This window comes from Aspergillus bombycis, assembly GCF_001792695.1.
Source record: "Aspergillus bombycis strain NRRL26010 chromosome Unknown contig00005, whole genome shotgun sequence".
NCBI lineage: Eukaryota > Fungi > Ascomycota > Eurotiomycetes > Eurotiales > Aspergillaceae > Aspergillus > Aspergillus bombycis.
Window position 1 is genome coordinate 97,209 of NW_019170007.1, and position 20,913 is coordinate 118,121.

The 20,913-nt window shown below is 48.5% G+C and overlaps 6 protein-coding genes across 6 annotated transcripts; 4 read left to right on the forward strand and 2 right to left on the reverse strand.

Annotated features, from left to right (window-relative positions):
• Positions 1 to 32: 32 nt before the first annotated feature.
• ABOM_001266 (Zn(II)2Cys6 transcription factor domain-containing protein) lies at positions 33 to 1,592 on the reverse strand (the record flags this gene model as incomplete). Its single annotated transcript, XM_022528396.1, has 4 exons — positions 33 to 671; positions 727 to 861; positions 908 to 1,471; positions 1,536 to 1,592. 4 exons carry the CDS (start codon positions 1,590 to 1,592, stop codon positions 33 to 35), a joined length of 1,395 nt encoding a protein of 464 aa, XP_022393728.1.
• A 688-nt stretch (positions 1,593 to 2,280) lies between these two features.
• Positions 2,281 to 3,568, forward strand: ABOM_001267 (uncharacterized protein; the record flags this gene model as incomplete). Its single annotated transcript, XM_022528397.1, has 2 exons — positions 2,281 to 2,651; positions 2,710 to 3,568. The coding sequence occupies 2 exons, from the start codon at positions 2,281 to 2,283 to the stop codon at positions 3,566 to 3,568; spliced, it is 1,230 nt and encodes a 409-aa protein (XP_022393729.1).
• Positions 3,569 to 4,067: 499 nt separating this feature from the next.
• rfeD (putative transcription factor RfeD) lies at positions 4,068 to 5,916 on the reverse strand (the record flags this gene model as incomplete). The annotated part of the gene is made up of 4 exons (XM_022528398.1): positions 4,068 to 5,222; positions 5,301 to 5,446; positions 5,511 to 5,679; positions 5,884 to 5,916. 4 exons carry the CDS (start codon positions 5,914 to 5,916, stop codon positions 4,068 to 4,070), a joined length of 1,503 nt encoding a protein of 500 aa, XP_022393761.1.
• Positions 5,917 to 11,889: 5,973 nt separating this feature from the next.
• ABOM_001269 (salicylate 1-monooxygenase SalA) lies at positions 11,890 to 13,335 on the forward strand (the record flags this gene model as incomplete). Its single annotated transcript, XM_022528399.1, has 3 exons — positions 11,890 to 12,576; positions 12,638 to 12,844; positions 12,901 to 13,335. 3 exons carry the CDS (start codon positions 11,890 to 11,892, stop codon positions 13,333 to 13,335), a joined length of 1,329 nt encoding a protein of 442 aa, XP_022393762.1.
• A 2,140-nt stretch (positions 13,336 to 15,475) lies between these two features.
• Positions 15,476 to 17,705, forward strand: ABOM_001270 (putative poly(ADP)-ribose polymerase PARP; the record flags this gene model as incomplete). The annotated part of the gene is made up of 5 exons (XM_022528400.1): positions 15,476 to 15,608; positions 15,724 to 16,017; positions 16,082 to 16,924; positions 17,003 to 17,085; positions 17,136 to 17,705. The coding sequence occupies 5 exons, from the start codon at positions 15,476 to 15,478 to the stop codon at positions 17,703 to 17,705; spliced, it is 1,923 nt and encodes a 640-aa protein (XP_022393842.1).
• An 809-nt stretch (positions 17,706 to 18,514) lies between these two features.
• ABOM_001271 (putative allantoate permease) lies at positions 18,515 to 20,718 on the forward strand (the record flags this gene model as incomplete). The annotated part of the gene is made up of 10 exons (XM_022528401.1): positions 18,515 to 18,850; positions 18,904 to 18,997; positions 19,054 to 19,253; positions 19,300 to 19,373; positions 19,420 to 19,518; positions 19,565 to 19,737; positions 19,787 to 19,950; positions 20,002 to 20,305; positions 20,398 to 20,588; positions 20,647 to 20,718. The coding sequence occupies 10 exons, from the start codon at positions 18,515 to 18,517 to the stop codon at positions 20,716 to 20,718; spliced, it is 1,707 nt and encodes a 568-aa protein (XP_022393841.1).
• Between the last annotated feature and the right edge of the window lie 195 nt (positions 20,719 to 20,913).

Sequence of the window (20,913 nt, forward strand, 5' to 3'; positions counted from 1 at the left end):
ATTTCCGAATATGTGTATTAGTATTAGTATGATCATTCGGTTTGGTGAATACTTGATTCAAGGTATATTTTCTGGCCTGCTCCAAGTGACCGCAGCTGCTGTAGGCCAAATTCTAGGGGTTTGGCAGCCACCGGTGAGTATCCCCGGACGTATTCAAGAGCTTTGCTGATGGTCTGCTGTCGTTTCAGAATTAGGGTAGAGTAGTCGATGGGTTCATGGAAACCGTGCGAGTCGGATAACAGAGACACGCAGGTAGAGATGGCATCTTCCAGGGCAATGAGCGTAGAGTTTGCCACGCAATCCAATACACCCATGAGGGGCTGAGAGTACTCAGCAGATGGGCGCAGTGGCGCACTGTCGTCCCCGTCTTGTTCAACATACGGGACAGCCGGCACCACTTCGGCGAGATACCAACCTTCTATCTGGCCATGTATGGCCATAGCTCGTTGCACAAGTCTCTCTAGCTTCATCGCATAGCTTCCACTACGCGAGATACCCGAAACTTCCTCAAGAAGCACAGGAACGTCCACCAGCCAGTCGCACAGCTTCGACCGCAGAACAGAAGCCCGCGCTCCAGGTGTCGAGACAGTCTCTTCCGTTTCCCGCAAGAACTCCCGCCAAGGAGGCTGTGCGAGAAAGCACGGCTGTTGCAGGTTCATATCCTGAACAATCTGCCATTCGTCAACATACAAGCTCCAATAATACAGGGTATATCGATAGACATACGAAAAACGCCCGTTGCGATTCCAGCATCGCCCGCTCAAACGGTTGCTGAAACCGACGTATGTCACAATTCTTCATGAGAGCCTTGGTCCCCTGCGACAACTGGTTCCACCGACCGTTATCGGCATTTGTCAAGAGCTGTCACATATTAGTCTATCCCAGAGCAAGAGTGCAAGTATCATACCTCACACAACTGCAACACAATTGAAGCACAGACCGTCTCCGACTGGAGGCAACGCCCGGGATCCTCTAGACACAAACGTAGCGCGCCAGTACTCTGGGCATATTTCCGCCAAGCTTCTTTTGAAATCTCCCCGTTAGCAGCCAAAAGATCTGCATACACAGTACAAAGACAAGCAATGGCAGAGTCCAGAGCAGCATTCTGCCCCAGTCGACCAGGAATATACTGATAAAAGCTTCCATGTGAGTTCAGAGGGAAAATCATCTGACTCATGGAATCCTGTAGGATATAAATCAGATTGGCTGCATCATGGTCCTGAGTGGAAATCAAGGGCCAACACATCCATTCGCAAGAGCGAATCGTGTGGTAAGTGTGGTTACCCGAGGACCTCGATAAAGCCACAGTCTCATCTAGCTCAGCACCGGTTTCTTCAAGGAGGTACTTCTTCTTCCGATAATGCGCCAGGAGCGATGCATTCTCATTGATAAACTTATACTTTCTTTGATACCCTGGGCAAATGCGCCCCGAGACGACACAGGCCGTGCATGATGGTGCCCTGTTGTCGCACTAGAGAAAGGGAAGGTTAATCCCAGTTTGTCTTTTTCTCGAGTGTCCACTCAGTGGCCCTTACCTTTTTCTTGCGCTTCCGACAGGTTTCGCAGCCGGTGCTCTGGGGAACTCCCACCATGACTTGAAACAGGAGGATGCCCAACCCAGTCGATGGATGGGGAGTGATCAATCAATCACTTTGCAAGGCTGGGGTCCCTTTTGTTGCTGACTAAGAGGAGCCAAGCCATCTCCTTCTGTTAGCATGTTGGGGGCGGAGTCATTGTTTCTTCCATTGCAAAGATCCGATGGTGATTGCAGTTGGATGGGGACGCAAATCCGGAGGACTCCGTCAAATGAGTGGGAAAAGACCCTTCTCACCTTCGGCGGCTAACAGTGAATCCTGAAATAGTAGGAAAATCTTTCAGGACCCTGTTCTTTCAATGCTCCAACAATACACGTCAAAGCGTAAAGAATAAGATTAAAGGAATCTGGGCAATCACCTGTCACTGCAACCCAAGTCCACCAGCGGACAATGCAGATCCATGCCGGACAAAGCGCCAGTCGCTCCACCTCGACTTGTTCCTGTGCAACGCTGGACAAATCAACGAGACAGGGGGGATGAACCGTGAGGGCTGAGGCGTGCTGCGCTGCTGCAAGGCTGAGCAAGTAGTATTTATTTCGCTGCACGCCCCGTGCCAACTAGTCGATGTTTTCCCACTGACCCTTCGAAATTTAAAGTCGCAAGCGACGCAACACACTCTCTTACGTTCTTCTATTCTACCCAGCTAAGACCGGTCGGGACTGGTCGATTAACTTTCATTTTGAAAATGTTCTTGCAGTCTGTCTTCGCGCTTTCCCTGGCGCTGCCCTCTCTTTCAACCGCTGCAAGACTCTTTGCAACCCACTACGATGGCAACGTATACTCGCTCAACTTGGACGGGGAAGGCGACAAATTCTCGCTCACGAAGACTCACAACCTGACCACGTGCGGCGGTGCCGGCTCGACGAGTGCGTTGACCGTCGACCCTGACCGCGGGCTGCTATGGTGTGTTGGTGAAGGCACTCCCGGCGCATTGACCGCGTTGCAGGTCGAGAAGGACGGGAAGTTTAAGGAGGTCGTGACGGTAGAGACACCTCCTGGCGGTGTCGATAGTGTCATGTACGGAAAGGAGAAGCAGTTCCTCGCGATCGCGCATTAGTACGTTCCATCCTGCAAGACCAATGATGCTACGTTTGGTACTAACAACGTGATATAGTGGCAACTCTTCCATCTCACTCTTCAACATTCCCTTCGCGGACAAGCAGAAAGTGAACCCCTTCGATGTGGTGAGGTTGCCCCAGCCCAAAAATGTTACCGAAAAACAGCCCAAGTCGCAACCGCATCAAGTGCTTCTCGACCCCACCGGATCGTTCCTCCTATCGCCGGATCTGGGATCCGATAAGATGCATGTGTTTGCGATTGACCAGAAGTCGGGTAAACTGAACAAGTGCGGATTCAACTCGACTATCCATTTTGCTCCAGGAAGCGGGCCGCGTCATGGAGTGTTTGTGACCTCGAGTGAAGCTCACCACGCCTGGCTGGGCAGCAAACCGCATGGCGGGCGGCTGACAAGGCGCAACGGAGAAAAGGCGGTATTGTATACCGTAGAAGAACTCCGCGGCTATATGTGTCCGTTCGACGTGTCATATAGGAATGGCGGGTGCCCCGAATTCAAGCAGTTGACGGCCTGCTTCCGCCCGTACCCCGGCTCAAAGTTTCCCTCGGATAAAACGACATTAGGTGAAATCCGGGCAGCGGGACCGACCCTGCATATCTCGGTCCGCAAGGATGGTAAATTTGATGGCAATGATTCCCTGGTCACCTTGAAACCAGGACAGACAGAGGTGACCGACGCCGACCTGTTTTCGTCCGGTGGCAAGACCCCGCGCAGCTTCGTGATTAACAAGAAGGGGGATCTGGTCGCGGTCGGTAATCAAGATTCGTCCACGGTAGTCATCCTCAAGAGAGATCCGCAGACTGGGAAGTTGCTCAGTGAAGTCGCTTCTCTGCTGGTTGGCGAGGCGCCCGCGGAGGGAACTTGGGGTGGCTTGAGTAGCATCGTCTGGTACGAGTAGATTGATGCCTGTAATTGGATACGTGTATTGTATACCTATATTCTTGACCATTCGTACTTCAGGATAGAAAAGGCGCCTGTCGGCTTCATATGTCTTCATGTATGTCTTTGAATATCATTCCAAATGCGCATCTTGCGAGTCATTCAAGTACAGTGTAACAGAACACCAAAATGCCACCGTAGTGTATATAGACCGCCCAGCGATGTTATAAACACATCCACACCAAATTGCAAATCAAATAAAAACGCAAAAGAAAAAGAAAAAAGCCCAGCTTTTCAATCATCCTATCGTGCGTGGCATGTACGGTTAGTCCAGCCCTTGGAAAGTTCGCCCTGAGATGGACGGGGGCTCGTGGACGAATGCATTGTCGCCAGCGTAGATATCATCATTGAAGCGTAATCCTTTTGAGTAACCGTGACCCTCAACATTAATCGTAACATCCGTAAAACATGATCCTGCAGCGTAAAGTTCAAAACGTCGCAAATGTCAGCCTGATGGCTCACTTAAATTCAAGTTGGAACGCCTTCCACTTGCTTCCCATGGTACGACACCGCGGACAACCCCGAGGAGGGTAGCTCGTTGGACCGTGCGACATGGCGCTACCCGGGCTTGACGTCACATTCCTAAAGGACGCAGTGGGACTACTGATATACATCCCCACACACTCACGGCATACCCCACAAATGCATTCTGTGCAGGCATAGCAGTCGCTCAAGGCCCAGGGCCGGTGACAGCTAGCGCAGTAGACCTGGACCTCCTTCTGCCGAAATGATGCCGGAGTTGGGTTGGAGAAGCGATGATGCTGGCGAGGGAAGAGATTCAAACCAGGACTGGCATCGGGTTTTGCCAACGGCCCAAGATGACCCGAGAATGCAAAATTCTTCCCTGATGCAGTCGATGCCGAGTCCAAGGAAGACTCAATGGACGGGAAAGGCTCCAGATCACTGTCGCGGCTGCGGGCTGTTTCATACGGTGGAGGAGTCAAGGACTTATGCAAATGGGACGCACCAAAAGAATGCGGAGGAAATGGGCGATGAGAATTGGGTGGGGGCAATCCGCCCGCCGACTGGAAAGCAGGAGGGAGTGATGACCGGTTCCCCGGAGCAGAAGGAGCAGAGGTGATGTTCGAAATCAGAGGTGCAAGGGTCGGTGACCGACCGACCTGGGACGGAACAGTTAAAAGCTGTTCGCGAAGAGACAGCGGGTGAACCCGTCGTTCCTCGGTATCTGATAGCGAACTCACCTCTGACTGTCGGTCATCATCTGCCTCCGTGGCTGACGTGGCCGCTTCAATCAGATCCTCCCAGCGCTTGCCTTGGGCCCACGCTGCCGTCTGCGGTTCAGCGGACAGTGCTTTGCGATCGCCCAGGCTAGGGCGCCGACCATATTCCTTCGACTTGACCCGCTCATGTTTAGGTTTCCGTGCCGCTGATATGGAGGACTTGCGAGGGCGGGGCAATTTGTCTCTTCTCTGGATGGGAGGAAGGGTTGATGAGCGACCAGGGGGCGAGTGGTTGAGAATCGATGGCAGAAGCTCTCGCGGGCGTGGAGAAAAAGGCGGCAATGATTCCTGTTTGAAATGGTCGCGAAGGGAGGGTAGCTCAATGGAAGACCGCATGCGTTCCCGTCCGATGTCGTTATCAGAGTGGGTTTCCTTGACGGATTATTAGCTTATCTTCAGGAGAAGAAAAGAAAAATAAAACTGAGACACAAAACAACCCAGCGTACATACCATATCCGTATCCCAGTCGGAGGCTAATCTATTATGGTGCAATTGGGCTAATGCGACAGCAGCAGTTGCGGCAGCAGGATGAGCTTCGTCGATGCCCCGTGGGGTTGCGGGTGAGCTGGCGTCAGCGACGTATATATCTCGGTCGGCTACATCGGCGCATGTCAGCTTCTCCGGCTTCCCATTAAAAGTTATGCTCTGTGAGCCACTCACCATTGCGACGGCGAGATTGACCTTGATTTGGTGGAGATATCTGAGCTCGCTGTTCCGGAGGGGTGGTGACCATCAAGATAAAGCTCTCTTCGGTGGCCGGGAGCTTCGGAATGTAATTATTTGGATGCGCCCGCCGGATATGCTCCTGCATGGAGCGATAGCGTTTCTCCTGTAGGGGCGCATAGCAACGTTAGATAAGAACTCATAAAAGTTTCAGAACGGGCGAATAGGGTTAATAAGCCCAGATCAACATGGAATGCTGGTCTTTTCGCACGATAAAAGCGTCGTACAGCTGTGATAGCGGGCGTTTCTAGAAGTGGGGCTCCGATCGATCGGCCGACACACAAAGAAAAGTTGGGGGAAATACTCACACCGAGGCATCTTTTCCGACAATTGGAGCCGTCATTATTCTTCAAGGGACAGACGACCTCATTATTGGCGTCGGTGACAGAGAAAGAACTAGTCAAAGACGCTCGAGGCGGCATGGTCTGCATGAATCCGTCTTTGGCGGCGGGGTGAGTGGACGGGGGGGAGGCGAACAACTCAGGTGCTAATGTATGAAAGGGAGATAATCCCATAAATCGATCAAATGAGAAGTTTCAATTCAAACAGCAGAGCCCAATCGACAAGCACATGCTCCATCAAAGGAAATCAAAATGATCCGCGATGGTTTAAAAAAAATCGCATGCGATCTATGGAGGGGTAGAGGGGTTATGGAAACTCGGGGGAGGAAAGTGATCAAATTGGTGAATTGAGGTTGAGAAGGAAGAAAAGAAGAAAAAGATACAGAGAGATCTATAGGGCTTGTGGGGATAGAGGAATGAGTAATAGTGCAAAGCTCCAGTGCTTTGCGAAGAGACGCAGGTAGTAGTAGTACTCTTACTCTGGAGTCGTCGAGTACTAAGTTAAAGGTCGCTGTAGCAGTCAAGGGAGAGGGGAAAGGGAAGCTAAGGTCAGTTAGTGGCAGTCACTAACGTCCTGTTAGTGGGTAACTCAATACTCTCTCTCTGGAGCTTAGTGAGTGCCGGTACGGAGTTGTAAAGACGGAAAATGTAATTTATAGCCCAAGGTGACAGCTCGTAGATGGGGATGACAAACAAAAAAAAAAAGAACTATGAAGAGGAACAATAAAACAAGACGCAAGGACAAACCAAGCAAGGAATCCGAAGAGGTAAAAGAAAAGAGAGGGGGAGAAAAAAAAAAAGGAGAAAGCGCAAGAAAAATATATGAAGCCAAACAGACAAAGTCTCCAGTCCAGTATCTTGTGTGGGTGGGCAAAAAAAAGCAGTAGATACCGCAGCTTAGCTCCTTTGCTTTTAAATGGTCACTTGGTGGTATTGAGCGTAAATTTTATTAATTACTGGGTATGGATACCTCACTAAACCCCTAATGGATGGGAGCCCTCAGCCCCCGGGAACCGCCGACCGCGTGGCCTCACAACCGGTTATGCAGGAGGCAAATGAACTGAAAGATTCAACCTTGAGAAAGGAACAAGAATGAATTTCATAGTGAATCGACGTTGCGGTGCGGTCTTTCCATCAAAGGCTTGCCCGTCGCATACAGATACATAAATGGAAACAAACGTATATGAAAAGAGCTCCGGGTAATAAAAACCCCATTCAAGAAAATAATGCCAGACTGCACAACCAAGGTTTGTGACATGGTAAATACCACCTCGTACCAGGGAAAGTGACAAAAAGTTACTACCATAGGTGTTCTTCCTATGGGCTTGTCGTCTGATTGCGAACGTCTAGCTTGTTGGTATCGATACATCATTTACATGGTTCGGTGGGTGTTGAAACCTAAGCTTACGGAGTATAATATCGCATCTAAGAGTAGAATCGATAGCTACCACCGTAGCACCTGCCGATAAGCATATCCCTTGACCGATATGATTATCCCTTGGGGCTTATCGCGTGGTACAACATGAGCCCTCCTGTAGATTGGAACCTTCAACAATAGAGTCAACCCGGTATTACTAGTTAAAAACAGAAAGAGGAAAAAAGAAAAAAAAAAGAAAAAAAGAAAAAAGAAAAAAGAACACAAGAAAAAGATTTTGATCGCCGGCATAGCCGCCCAGAGACACGGTTCCATTTTGGTATGCTCTCGTTTTATTGTAATGTAGCCTCCCGAACCTGCATTCCTCTGATCGAGAAGAGTTGGTGATATGATAGATGATATGATATGATCTCATACAAATTTCAGCCGGTCCTAGCATGTATTGAAGACACTGTCCACTAGTACTTGTAGACGCAAGTACTAATGGTCGTACGGCGTAGGACCGTCAGGGCGTTCAAAAAATCAATGACACTCCCACTTACTACTCAAAACTTTAGTGTAGAACGACTCCATTATACCTCGGGTGACATGACCGTACGGTAAGAAAATTTTCTGAGAGGGGTGCGCCAATCTGAACTCACCGAGAAATTCAATCATTCGGGCAAATGATGATCATCCTTGTGAAGGGCTCAACTCTACTATACGAGGCAATATTGAAGTGTTTCGCATCCAGGGCTATTGCATCCCCCACTAACCTAACTTGAGGGGATTCCGCGATTTCAGGTCCCAGTCTGAACCTCAATACTGGGACATGGAAAATATGGGCATGTGGGAATTGAACAAAAGGTCGTCGTTACCGTATCGTACATACAGAGATACAGTACAGTATCAGTGACCAGCATTTCGGAAAGGCCGGTGGGACCGCTTCCCCTCTCTGGAGGTTTGCGACAGCTGCAGGTAAGCATAAGGGGGATTTTTGCCAAGTTTCAAGCCCTCGAGAAATGCTCACACTTCGAGTAATAGAAATTCTCAGACTATGACCAGACTTATCTAATGGAATGAAACTAAGTATATCGGATGATACTCCTATGGCTAGTTAAACCAGGGTTTTTGTAAAGGATAGTTTACTACTAGCTGAATCGGCCATGTTACGAAGCGCGCTAAAAGGCGACCATGTGCAACCTACCCCTCCTGACCCCTCCCACCTCTCCAGCTCTCCCCAGCTCTGAGTGTTGAGCTTCCCATGCAACCCGGCCCAGAGCTCAAAGCTCGAGCTTTCACAAGTTTTCTGGTGCTCCGTCGGACTATCACGGATCAGGTTTAAGTCGGTGGCGACATTCCAGCTTAGCCAAAGTAGCGGCGCCGCCACTCCAGTTCCTTATTCCCGTCCGAGTGGGGCCAGCGTTGAAACAGGAGCCCTCAAGGAAAAAAAAAAAAAAAAAAAAGGGAAAGAAACACGACCAAAAAATAGAAAATTAGCATTAAAAGATTAAAAATAAAACAGGTGGAAGAATTTTGCAAAGTATTTTATTTTTATCTTTGGCTTCCATTGATGCTTCGAGAACGTGGCGATCAAAGATTTGTTTTTTGCCTTAGAAGGATGAGGCGTATAGGACATTCCATGGGTTCGGAGTGGCACAAAAACCAGCACAAGGGACCTCGGAGAGAGAGTAAATCCACCTTCAAAGTCCTAATCAATCAACAAGTTCTCCATAACCCTCAACGACTAGTGTACTCCTGAACGCACACTATTCTCCCACACGGAATGGAGGGGTTGGTGCCCAATTTATTTAAGCGAAGAAGACGCCGTTTATTCCCGTCCGTGAGTTCGGATCTTCAGTAGACTTGGAGGTTGACCCCTACCTGGGAGCATTTCCTCTTTCGTGCACTGAGACATGCGGTGACCTTCAAGATTGTAGCCTGGTTTTTATTTCCAATACATACTACGCATTGCCCCGGAAGGGAACAACTACGGACAGTACACAGACGACCCGAAGGATGCACTAGCCGTACCAATTGAGGGATTCTATTCGGACGACTTGTTTGGGAGGCTGGAGGACATCCATACTAGTCTATAGGTACGTGGTACCTTAACTATTGCCCTAAGGGACAAGGATTGTGATTGTTCTGGAAAATGTAAAGTTTCATACTATACCCACATGGCTGACCGATTGAAAATTTTCTCATCAAATGGGAGGTTGACATTCGTTCGAGTACCTATCGGGTGGATCCAACGTCCATAATTAGCAGGCAACCATTCCGTCTAGTTTGGACCTTGAGCATGGAATATCCAGACATCCTTGCTAGATAGTACTTGAGATAGTATACTTACTGCACACCAAAGAAAGAAATCAAGAAAAAGAGGTTTCTAAAACATGATCTTTTTATCTTCCTTGCATTTTGCCCAACACAAAGAGAGCATCTTGCAGAATGATTGCTTGATGCCTAGCAGTGTTTTCTTTTTCATACGAGGAACAATTATTAGTACTGGTAATACTAGGAGTAATGTCTCATCATGCAACCTGCGCGGCAGCCAAAGTCCGGGCGAGGACACCTGCATGGGGCGTCAAGCTGCCTACGTCTCTTTTCTTTTCCTTTCTTTTTTTATTTGTTTTTGGGTTCTTGAAATGGGTCATGGGCCACTGCAGTTAATTTCCCTTTCGGGCACATTGCATGAAATAAAAGCATTATGATTGGTGGATGTTGGGGCGTGAGTGATACATGGTAACCAATGGAAAGAGAAGTAAAACGCGGCCTGAGTGAAAATTTCCCACTGAAATTGTAGTTGTTTCTACTAACTCGGCACTTGTTAGCCGGTTCCAAGATGTACCACCGATACAGAGACTTTACACAAGGGGTTCATGGGAATCTGATCTGAATACTAGATCGCAGAATTGCGAACATTAGTACTCCGTACTTATCCTGCAAAGAACTTAAAGTACAGCATACAGTCTGCAGAGTCTGAGATGGACTATATCTATAGATAGTACAACAGTCCGACTAAGAAGACTAGATCGAGACCCCACAGGAGCTACAGACTCCTGCTATGTTTCTCCAAATTTAGTTCTGTATGAGGCATAATTATGAATCCCTACTCCATATAGTAAGTCTTTCCCTATAACATCGAACCCGGAACCCCACCACATATCAACACGGACCAATTCACACCGAGAAACAACGAGTCGGATAAGGTCGTTACTTGGCCGGTTGTTCACCGACTGCCTCTCTGGTTTTCCGGTTTCAGCGGTCCCCAGTATTTTGCCGGCCTGTGTATTCAGGATTCAAGTCTTACCAATTAGGCATCAATATTCAATCAACATTGTGAACACTCCGGGGCGATTCAGGTAGTGGTGGATTTCGCCGTCGTCCTCTTCCCGACAACTACTACTAGTACTGGTAGTTAGTATTTCTCGAGGGCGACTTCCCCGCAAAGTTAATCTACCGACGAATGACTTCCCCCATTTCTGGGCATTGCGCGAATGACCTCATTTTATTCTACTCGTCACGGGAAGTGGCACCGAACAAAGGTCACCTGAATATGCGACCAAGTCACATACCTGGAGGCTCGACGTGGATCAAGGCCAACTCCGGTGTAGGTGAAGTCAGGTTGCGTTGCATTGTCCAACGACGCGAGGGGCCATTCGCGAATCACACTATGAATGGCTGAAAGTCCGTGATCTGCGTCAAGTTCACTAAAAGGGACATCACAGCATGAATTTCATCATGTCGACTGGTGGCTTCAAAGCTAGTTTCACTTAAAGCTCAACGTTGTTGCGTAAATACACCCTTGATCTCTGAACTTCCATAGTAGTCCGCGGTGGATACCTGGACGTTCTTCACTCATTGGCAGAATTAAGAGCAAGCTATACTTGAGCTTCTGCCAATGGGCCAGGTTTTCCACATCTTGTATCTCGGAGACCACTTCTCGCTATAAGCTACGAGATCAGGTCGGATCCATTCCAGATCTCCACCCTCCACGTCACCTTGATTGTCAGTGCTGTTCAGCCAGGAGCACAAGGCTGTGCACTATTTACGGTCTAGGAGGGAAATAAAATACCCAGGGAGAAGAGTCAAAAGTTCCACTTTTGATATCGACTGTATAATCAAAACGAAGAGTTGGTAGTCTTTTCCATCAGTATATACGCCTTGTCACAAACGAACTTCCGGTGAGATACCACATCGCGGAAGATGATGTATATAATCAACCGATCACAGAGATCCACGATCCAATATTGAGCCTACAGCTAACTCCGAGATATCCGTGCTATCAACAATATCTCAAATAACTAAGATTCGCCGGCACATAGTTCGGCAGTTTCAAAGCCTATAATCCGCTCCCCCATTGCCAAGCCGATGCCCCACGGGGGTCGATTAGGCGGGTCTCATCACCATCCGAAGGACCTTACCCCAGAGCCGATGTCGTTGTCAAGTTCCGATATGCTTATTCGATATGGGATGCGGTGTGCGCGGTGGATGATAGAAAAGGGGAAGTCTCGCGCCTTTGCGATTTCTAAGCTCAGCAACCCTGCAAGTGTTTGAGTTCGTACGATACACCCTTAGTTACTGCTATCATTGGATTCCAGACACAGCCTGCTACCCAATGTCCTCGCAACGGAAGAACTTTCATGTCGCCGTCGTCGGCGGCGGCATTGCCGGCCTAACCCTCGCCATCGCCCTCTACCACCGAAATATCCCAGTCACCATCTACGAGCAGGCCGAAGCCTTCGGTGAAGTCGGCGCAGGTGTCTCGTTTGGCCCAAATGCCGTTGAGGCAATGAAAGCTTGCCATTCGGGTATTCACGAAGCGTTCGAAAAGGTCTGTACGCAGAATCTGTGGCCTTCGAAACAAAAAGTGTGGTTCGATTATCTAGACGGATACAACAAGGGTACTTCGACAACGGCGAAAAATGCCAGTCGCCAGGATATTGCATTCACTATCTCCAACAGCCTCGGTCAAACTGGTGTTCACCGCGCTCACTTCCTCGACGAATTAATTAAGCTGATTCCTAGTGATATCGCACGGTTCAATAAACGACTTGAAAGCATTGTCGAGCGGGAGACTGACGGGAAACTTCTTTTGAAGTTTGCTGATGGAGCGCAAGATGAAACCGATCTGGTTATTGGCTGTGACGGTATCAAGTCTCAGGTGCGACAAGTGATTGTGGGAGCAGAGCATCCCTCTGCTAAGCCGTCGTATACCCACAAATACGCCTATCGCGGGCTGGTCCCGATGGAAAAGGCGATCGAGGCGGTTGGAGAGGAATTAGCTTCCAATGCCTGTATGCATGTAAGACATCCTCAATGAGCATGCTTTCTCCAGACGCGCTGTTATACTAATGACGTGACAGATGGGCCCCGGTGGTCATATGTTGACCTTCCCTGTAAACCAAGGGAAAACCCTCAACATTGTAGCGTTCCATACGTCTCCGGATGAATGGGCCGATTACCCCAGATTAACGCGACAAGGTACACGCGACGAGGCGCTCCGTGACTTTGCCGGATATGGGCCGAATGTCATTAACCTGCTGAAGTTGACAGACGCAGAGCTCAGCGTGGTAAGTTTGTATTGTATCCAGAAAGCAGTAGTCCATATACTAATAATAACCTTTAGTGGGCTATCTTTGACCTTGGGGAAAACCCGGTTCCTACATTCTACAAAGGCCGTGTCGGAATATCCGGCGATGCTGCGCACGCTACATCGCCCCACCACGGTGCCGGAGCTGGGTTCTGTCTTGAAGACACTGCCGTCCTTGCTACGTTGCTAGCGGATGAACGGGTGCAAACGCACAAGGATCTAGAAGCTGTCCTTGCTGCGTATGATATCAGTAGACGGGAACGGTCCCAGTGGCTTGTCCAAAGCAGCCGGTTTATCGGAGATAGTTACGAATGGCGAGCTGAAGGGGTAGGAAGGGACTTCAAGAAGATCGAAGAAGCGATCAATTATCGGAATGGCGTTATTGGCAATGTGGACATTCCCCAGATGCGTGCAGATGCCACGAAGTTTTTAGACAAGAGGCTGTCTAGCGTGACCAAGGCGTCGATATAGAGTTTAGAGCTATTTTTACGAATCTTGCATTTTCGGTGTCTTGTTAGAGCGATTGTTTGGGAATGTACCTATCATTCCGCCTATAGTTTTTTCGTTGTGTCTTCAGTGATATGTACAGCCATGGATAGATGATTCTAAGGGATATTGGAAAGCACAGGCGATGTCAAAGCTGAAAGAGACAGCAAAACGCTTTGGATTTGGCATAGTTCTCTCTCTTTCACACCTTAGCTGGGAGTGATTGCTTCGAACCCATAAATCTATAGTACTGATGACTATCCATATACAAACAAAGATTGTCATGAATCTCGTTCCAGAACAGAAGAGTCTATAAAAACCGTATCATTAGCCCTGTAGTAAATTAACTACAGCTGCGGTAGTATGACTCAGATGTACATATTGGTTCCATGTTAAAATGTCATTGTTCAAACCAGGTCACTCCTCTTTTGATGTTACTGCAACTGCAGCTGGTTCGATTCCAGTTATTTGATCACGTTCGCACTCTGATAAACTTGTAGGAAATAGCCAGCGCCATATGGAGGATAATGGATTTAACAAGGGTTCAATCGGGCTATAAGGTAGGAGAGCTGTATCGTAGAAGAGCATGATTGATTGTTCTTAGCTGAATGCACTCGTAGTAGTAGTGAGGGTAGAGACACAAATCAAAGGATACTTGTAACTTGAGAAGTCTACCAGTACACAATGAAATTCATTGCAAGCCATTTGACAATTTTCTGTCTTTTATTAACATTTTTGCCTCTCATACTACTAGTGAATCCCCAACTAACTGTGCAGAAGTAGAAGCAAACACTGCAAAGGATGTCTCCAAGTCGTGGGTGGAACTGATTGGTCTCCTCTGCCCTTGATCCTCCCATCCGCAATTTAGGCTGCGGTTCGTTGGCCAATCAACTAAGGACACTTCACATACAAACATTGGTGCTGAAGTTTGGCTTGTTTGGCCTGTTTGTCGATCGGAAGTCCTGGGGACGGCACTTCCGATCCCCTTATCCTCCCCGCACCGCTTTTCCGACTGATGGTTTCTCGGTGGACGCTTGGAGGATGGCAATCTGACGATTTGGAAGTAAGATTGGTGTCAGCAATTTGTGGTCTCATCCTTCATTCCTCCTGAATGTAATAAGAACTCTAGATTACTTCCATTAAGCTTAATTATACTTTGCATATTCTATACGTAAGATAAAAGCTGTGTTTGCTTATTTTGTTGAGCTCCGACGAAATGCAGCTTGCAAGTAGATACAATACGTAGCTAATAGTAGCGAATAAAGGTCGTAGTGCAGTTTGATGGGCTTTACTCAGAGTTATATACCAATTGAAGTAATATGGAATTAACCTTTAGACCCTTATGTAGTGGAAATTGTAGGCACTTCATTGTCGTAGAGTTCTGCCAATGCGTTGTGAATATAGTAATATATATTTCCGCTCTCTTAATGTAGCAAGTTACCCGCCGCAAGCATGACAGGAACTAAGGACAAGGATATGAGTCGCACGAAGATACGCCATACATTAATCTGTCGTACCGCGTGCTTGACACAAGAATGGGTACGATTAGCTCCTCATCGATCTCGATAAGAACCACGATCGATTTGGGAAAAGTTCCAGGCAGTCGGGCCTGCTGTGGGGCTGGTGCCTGAGACCTGGGGCTGTCGCCGCCAATAAAAATTCAGATCCGTCGTCCACAAGGCAGCAGCGGCCATTAGTGGCCTGTTGGCTAAGGCTACCAGGCCGTCGCAGGACCCCTGGAGATTGGATAAGTATCGCTTCTTCACTCTGCCATGATCATCTCTCGATCAAGTTAATTTCCCTTCCCCTTGCATCTCCTTCATTATTCTTTTATAAAGCAGCCATTTCCCTATCCCACCAGATCGCGGTTCTCTTTCTCCATCCCATTACCATACTTTTACACCCTCAAGCAACGGACTCATTATCACTCTATTACATCATTTGTTTCTTTCACCTCGGATTCAACCCTCACTTCGCATTATCCATTCACAGACTGAATTGAAACCATGCCGCCAAAGAAGAATCTATTCAAAGACGTTGTCGTCGTTGTTGCCGGGAGCTTTTCCGGCTATAAGCAAGGCAGGTTTCCTTTCAACGTAGAGTGTTGAGAGAATCGAGCTGACCGATGCCATTTTGCGTTACAGCGGATGTCAAGAAGCTCGTGGAAGGCCAGGGTGCAAAATTCAGCACTACTGTGACAGGTGACTGCACACATCTGGTGACCAACCAGAGAGAGGTGGATAACAACAATTCCAAATGTAAGTTTCTCCTCAGACTCCCTTATATTCTTGTTTTACTGTTCATTCTGCCCCAATCGCACGGATATTCCTCAGTCGTTATCGTTGGCATCTCGGCTGATTAGAGTCTATACAGACAGACAAGCCTGCAATGTCTACAATTGCAATATTGTCTCCATCGATTGGCTTTTGGAGTCTGTAGAGGCGAAGAAACCAATCCCTGAGAAGCCTTACTTGCTCAGCAAGAAGGATGCAAAGGCAGATGATAAAAAGGATGAGGAGGAGACGGACAAAAAAGAGAAAAAGAAGCGTACACTCGAAGAGGTGTTGGATGTCAGCGATGACACTTCGAATAAAAAGCCCAAAGATGCGCAGAAACTGGGGTCTAAGACTTTGAATGTTCCTGTTGATGAGGGTTGTTATCTCTCAGGTAGCTATTCCGCCGCTGTATATAGGTACCCACTCCCATGACGTGCTAACGGTTTTGGTGATAGGCTTCGCAGTGTACATTGACCCAGCTGGGCTGATCTGGGATGCGACGCTCAACCAGACTGTTTCCGCCAATAACGCCAACAAATTCTACCGCATCCAACTGTTGGTTGACAGATCTGGAACCAGCTTCAAAACTTGGACCCGATGGGGCCGAGTGGGCGAGACTGGCCAATATGGTCTTTTGGGAAGTGGTGCTCTTTCTGAGGCACAGCAGCAGTTCCAAAAGAAGTTCAAGGACAAGTCGGGTCTATCATGGGATGACAGACTCGACCCCCCAAAGAAGGGCAAGTACACTTTCATTGAGCGCAACTACGAAGAGGACTCCGATGAAGAAAACGATGAAGATCAGGGCACCGCCAAAAAGAGCGACGAAGAAATGCCAAAAGTGAAGAGCGAGCTGCCTGATCAGGTCCAGGATCTCATGTCTTTCATTTTCAATCAGAACCATTTCATGTCTACAATGGCTTCCATGGATTACGACGCTAAGAAGTTGCCACTTGGAAAGCTGAGCAAGGGAACTCTGAGACGGGGTTTCCTGAAGCTGAAGGAACTCTCCGAGCTCATCGCGGATCCCAATCTGGCAGCCACTCAATATGGCACATCATTCAATGCAGCTGCGGAGGACCTTAGCAACCAATACTTTACTACTATCCCTCACGTGTTCGGTCGTAATCGACCTCCCGTGTTGAATTCCGACCAGCATATTAAGAAGGAGACTGAGCTTCTGGAGGCTTTGACAGATATGGAAGTTGCAAACGGTATCATGAAAGAGTCGAAGGACACCGACACGATCCACCAATTGGACCGTCAATTCCAGAGCTTAAAGTTACAAGAGATGACTCCTTGTACGTCCCCTATTCCTCACTCATCTGCCCTAGACATCTTCCCTACAATATGGCCAAACCTTTACTAATGCGCAATAGTGGACCACTCTTCTACCGAATTTATCGAGCTGGAGAACTACCTCAACCAGTCGCGCGCTTCTACTCATCATTTCCGGTACAACGTGAGTTTGGCCTCTTTTCGTCGCGACTCTACAAGACTGACTGAATGTAGGTCGTCAACATCTTCCGCATTGAGCGTGATGGTGAAAATGATCGATTCCATTCTTCCCAGTACGGGAAAATCAAGAACAGCGACCGCCGTCTATTGTGGCATGGATCTCGTAGCACCAATTTTGGTGGTATCTTGAGCCAGGGTCTGCGCATTGCACCACCAGAAGCTCCCGTGAGCGGATACATGTTTGGCAAAGGTGTCTACTTCGCAGACATGTCCAGCAAATCCGCAAACTACTGCTGCTCCTACAACAGCGGTGGTATGGCTTTACTTCTGCTTTGCGATGTTGAACTGGGAGACCCCATGCTTGAGTTGGACCACAGCAACTACAATGCTGGGGAAGATGCCAGAAGGGACGGCAAGATTGCGACTCTCGGTAAGGGTAGAACCATACCGGCAGCTTGGAAGGATGCTGGGAGCGTCAATCCACAGCTGCAAGGGGTGCGAATGCCAGACGTCTCCGCCTCATCCAAGAGCGCCAACGCCCAGTCACTGATGTACAACGAATACATTGTGTACGACGTTGCTCAGATCCGCCAGAAATACCTATTCCAAGTGCACATGCGATAATCACTGGGTGGCTCTTCGATGGTGTCCTTTATTTGCTTTTATCAGTGTTCTCAAGCGGGAGTCTGGGGGCTATACTCTTTAATATGTCTATTAGTTCTAGTGAGCGAAAGCGGGGGCGTCCGGGTTAGAATCTTTTTCGTTGCCAATACTCGTGCTTTTAGCTTATCTTCACCGTCGCAGTGACCAGAACTTGCTCTCATTTTCCACATATCTGTGGTTTGTACAATAGCACGATACCTGATGAGACAATGCATTATTATTACCAAATTGACTTGGAAATTGAAATACATTTTGCAATTCAGAGTTCTGACACTCCAATGTCGCCAACGTGCAAAAAGGTCACGCAAGCCAATGCCAAGTTGATCAAATCCTGAGGGACGATGATGCCATTCCGGCACTTGATCAACCATCTGAATATCTTCTCCTGGCATGAAAAAGGATCCGTTGACGGACAATAATTAGCTTTGTTAATTCTGAATCTAACTGTAAACCACGATAGACTCATTCGTCAAAAAATAACACCTAATTGCTTACCAGCAACGCAACTGCACCTCAATCATCGCGGATACCTGCAACAAAACCACCTTCCCATCTCATCAAGACATGCATAAACCTCTTGGCACAAGCTAGTATATTTCCAAACTGAACGATAACTGGCCACGAAACAAGAAAAACAGAATCAACCGGCAGCAGATCTTATCTACACGCAACAATACCTGCATATGGCGTGCCAAACCCACACCAAGACATGGTTCCCCAGTCCCCTACTCCACATATAATAATGTACTCGGCTGCCCAGAACGACAAGAATGCCCAGAACATGCTTTGAGAGCTTGAGTCCTATCATGGCCACCAACAAGGGAGTCACCCAGAAGCTGGTCGACGATCACAGCGGGCGCTACTACACCGAACCAGCGACAGATCCCAAGGGTACTTATCAGGTAGAGACACAGCCATATGAGGAGTCCACGGACCCTCAGGCGAATAATCCCTTCGCTAATCCGGAGGTCGCGGAGCGATATGCCTTAATCTATGAGAAGGCGCAATATGAATGTCGACATGTTTTTGATCCGACGTTGACTTGGACTCCGGAGGAGGAGAGGGCGCTGGTGCGCAAGTTGGATTGGAGGGTTTGCTTGTGGGCTGTAGGTTTTTTACTTGTTTTTCTGTGTTTCGTCATAGCTGATGGTTTGTATAGTGTGTGATGTTTTTTGGGTTGCAGGTCGACCGGGGGAATTTGGTTCAGGCAGTGTCTGATAATATGCTGGATGATCTTAATCTTACATCGAATGGTATGTTTTCCGTGGATATATGAAGAGAGTCGCCGTCTAATTGAAACAATATGCAGACTATAATACGGGCAACACTATATTCTATATTTCATTCCTCCTAGCTGAGCTGCCCTCTCAGTTGGTATCTAAGAAGATCGGCCCCGATCGATGGATTCCTATGCAGATTTCCCTGTGGTCTATAGTGGCCACCTGCCAAGCTGGTCTGATGGGGAGGTCGTCATTCTATGCGACGCGGGCGCTCCTAGGGATTCTAGAGGTAAGTTTTACTGCCAACTAAATTGCCAGAGCTCACACGACCACAGGGAGGATTCATCCCGGACATCGTCCTCTGGTTGTCGTACTTCTACACAAGCAAAGAGCTCCCGACTCGCCTAAGGTACAGCCCTTTGCCCGTTTTGTATTGAGTATCTAACGAGGAATAGTATTTTCTGGACCGCCCTGTCTGTGACAACGATCGTCACATCGTTCATGGCATTCGGCATCCTCCACATGCGTGGCGTACTTGGATGGGCCGGATGGAGGTCAGTACCGTTCCCGGCAGCCACAAACGGATACTAACCTATCTAGATGGCTCTTCCTAATCGAAGGCCTAATAACCCTGCTCATCGGGCTGGCCTCGTTCTTCCGAATGCCCGCCTCGGCAGTCGAAACGAAGAAATGGTTCCGTCCCAAGGGCTGGTTCACAGACCGCGAAGTCCGCATCGTCGTCAACCGTGTCCTTCGAGACGACCCCTCCAAAGGTAAACCCCTTTCCACGCAAACCCTAGCCCACAACTGACAATGGAACAGGAGACATGCACAACCGCCAAGCAATCACTCCCCGCCGCCTCTGGAACGCCCTTTGCGACTACGATCTCTGGCCCATCTACCTTATTGGCCTGATCGCCTATACCCCGATGGTACCCGTGAAGTCCTACATCACTCTGACGCTAAAGGATCTCGGGTTTAACACCGTGCGTTCCCTTCTCTATTCATCGAAGTTTAACCTAACACAAGCGAACTAGTTCGTAACAAACCTCCTCACGATCCCCAACAGCGTAGGCCACATCATCCTGCTGCTCGCCCTCACCCGACTCAGCGGCTATCTCAACGAGCGCGCCCTAACCTCCATGCTCCAATTGGTGTGGACGCTACCCTGCGTCGTGGCTTTGCGCTTCTGGCCCGGGACTATGGAGAACGCATGGGGGACCTATGCCGTTGTCACGGTATTGCTTTCGTATCCGTATTGCCATGCGATCGTTGTGGGCTGGGCCTCGAAGAATTCAAACAACGTAGGCACCAGGACTGTGTCCGCGGCACTATATAATAGTGAGTTGCCTTCCCCCCCTAACACTCCTTTCTCAAACTCTCCCCAGACGAAGTAGACATATGACAATGATACTAATCGAGATGACAAAAAGTGTGCGTCCAACTAGGCAACATCATCGGCAACAACGTCTACCGAGCCGACGACAAGCCGAAGTACCGACGGGGCAACGCCATCCTCTTTGCCCTGAATATCCTGGGCATTCTGCTTTTCGTCGCGACCAAGGTGTACTATATGTACAGGAATCGGTACCGGGAACGGGTGTGGAATAGTATGACCGAGGAGGTGAGATTCGTCCCGTTTTCCTTTTTGGGTTGGGGATAGGTTACTGATGGTGGTATAGCAACGACAGGAGTACTTGAATAATACGACTGATGCGGGGAGTAAGAGGCTGGATTTCCGGTTTGCGCATTGAGGGTTTGATGTCCAATTGGGTTGCTGTTTTTCTTCTGGGAGTGTGTGTCTGCGGTTCAAACTTGAATCAAAGATGTCATATCTTTGATTCGAACTGCATACTAAGGAAATTAATCCTCCCTTCCAGAAGTACGCCGAGAAATAATAAGCCACCACTTAACAACAAAACACATACCACATCCCCTCCACCGTAGCC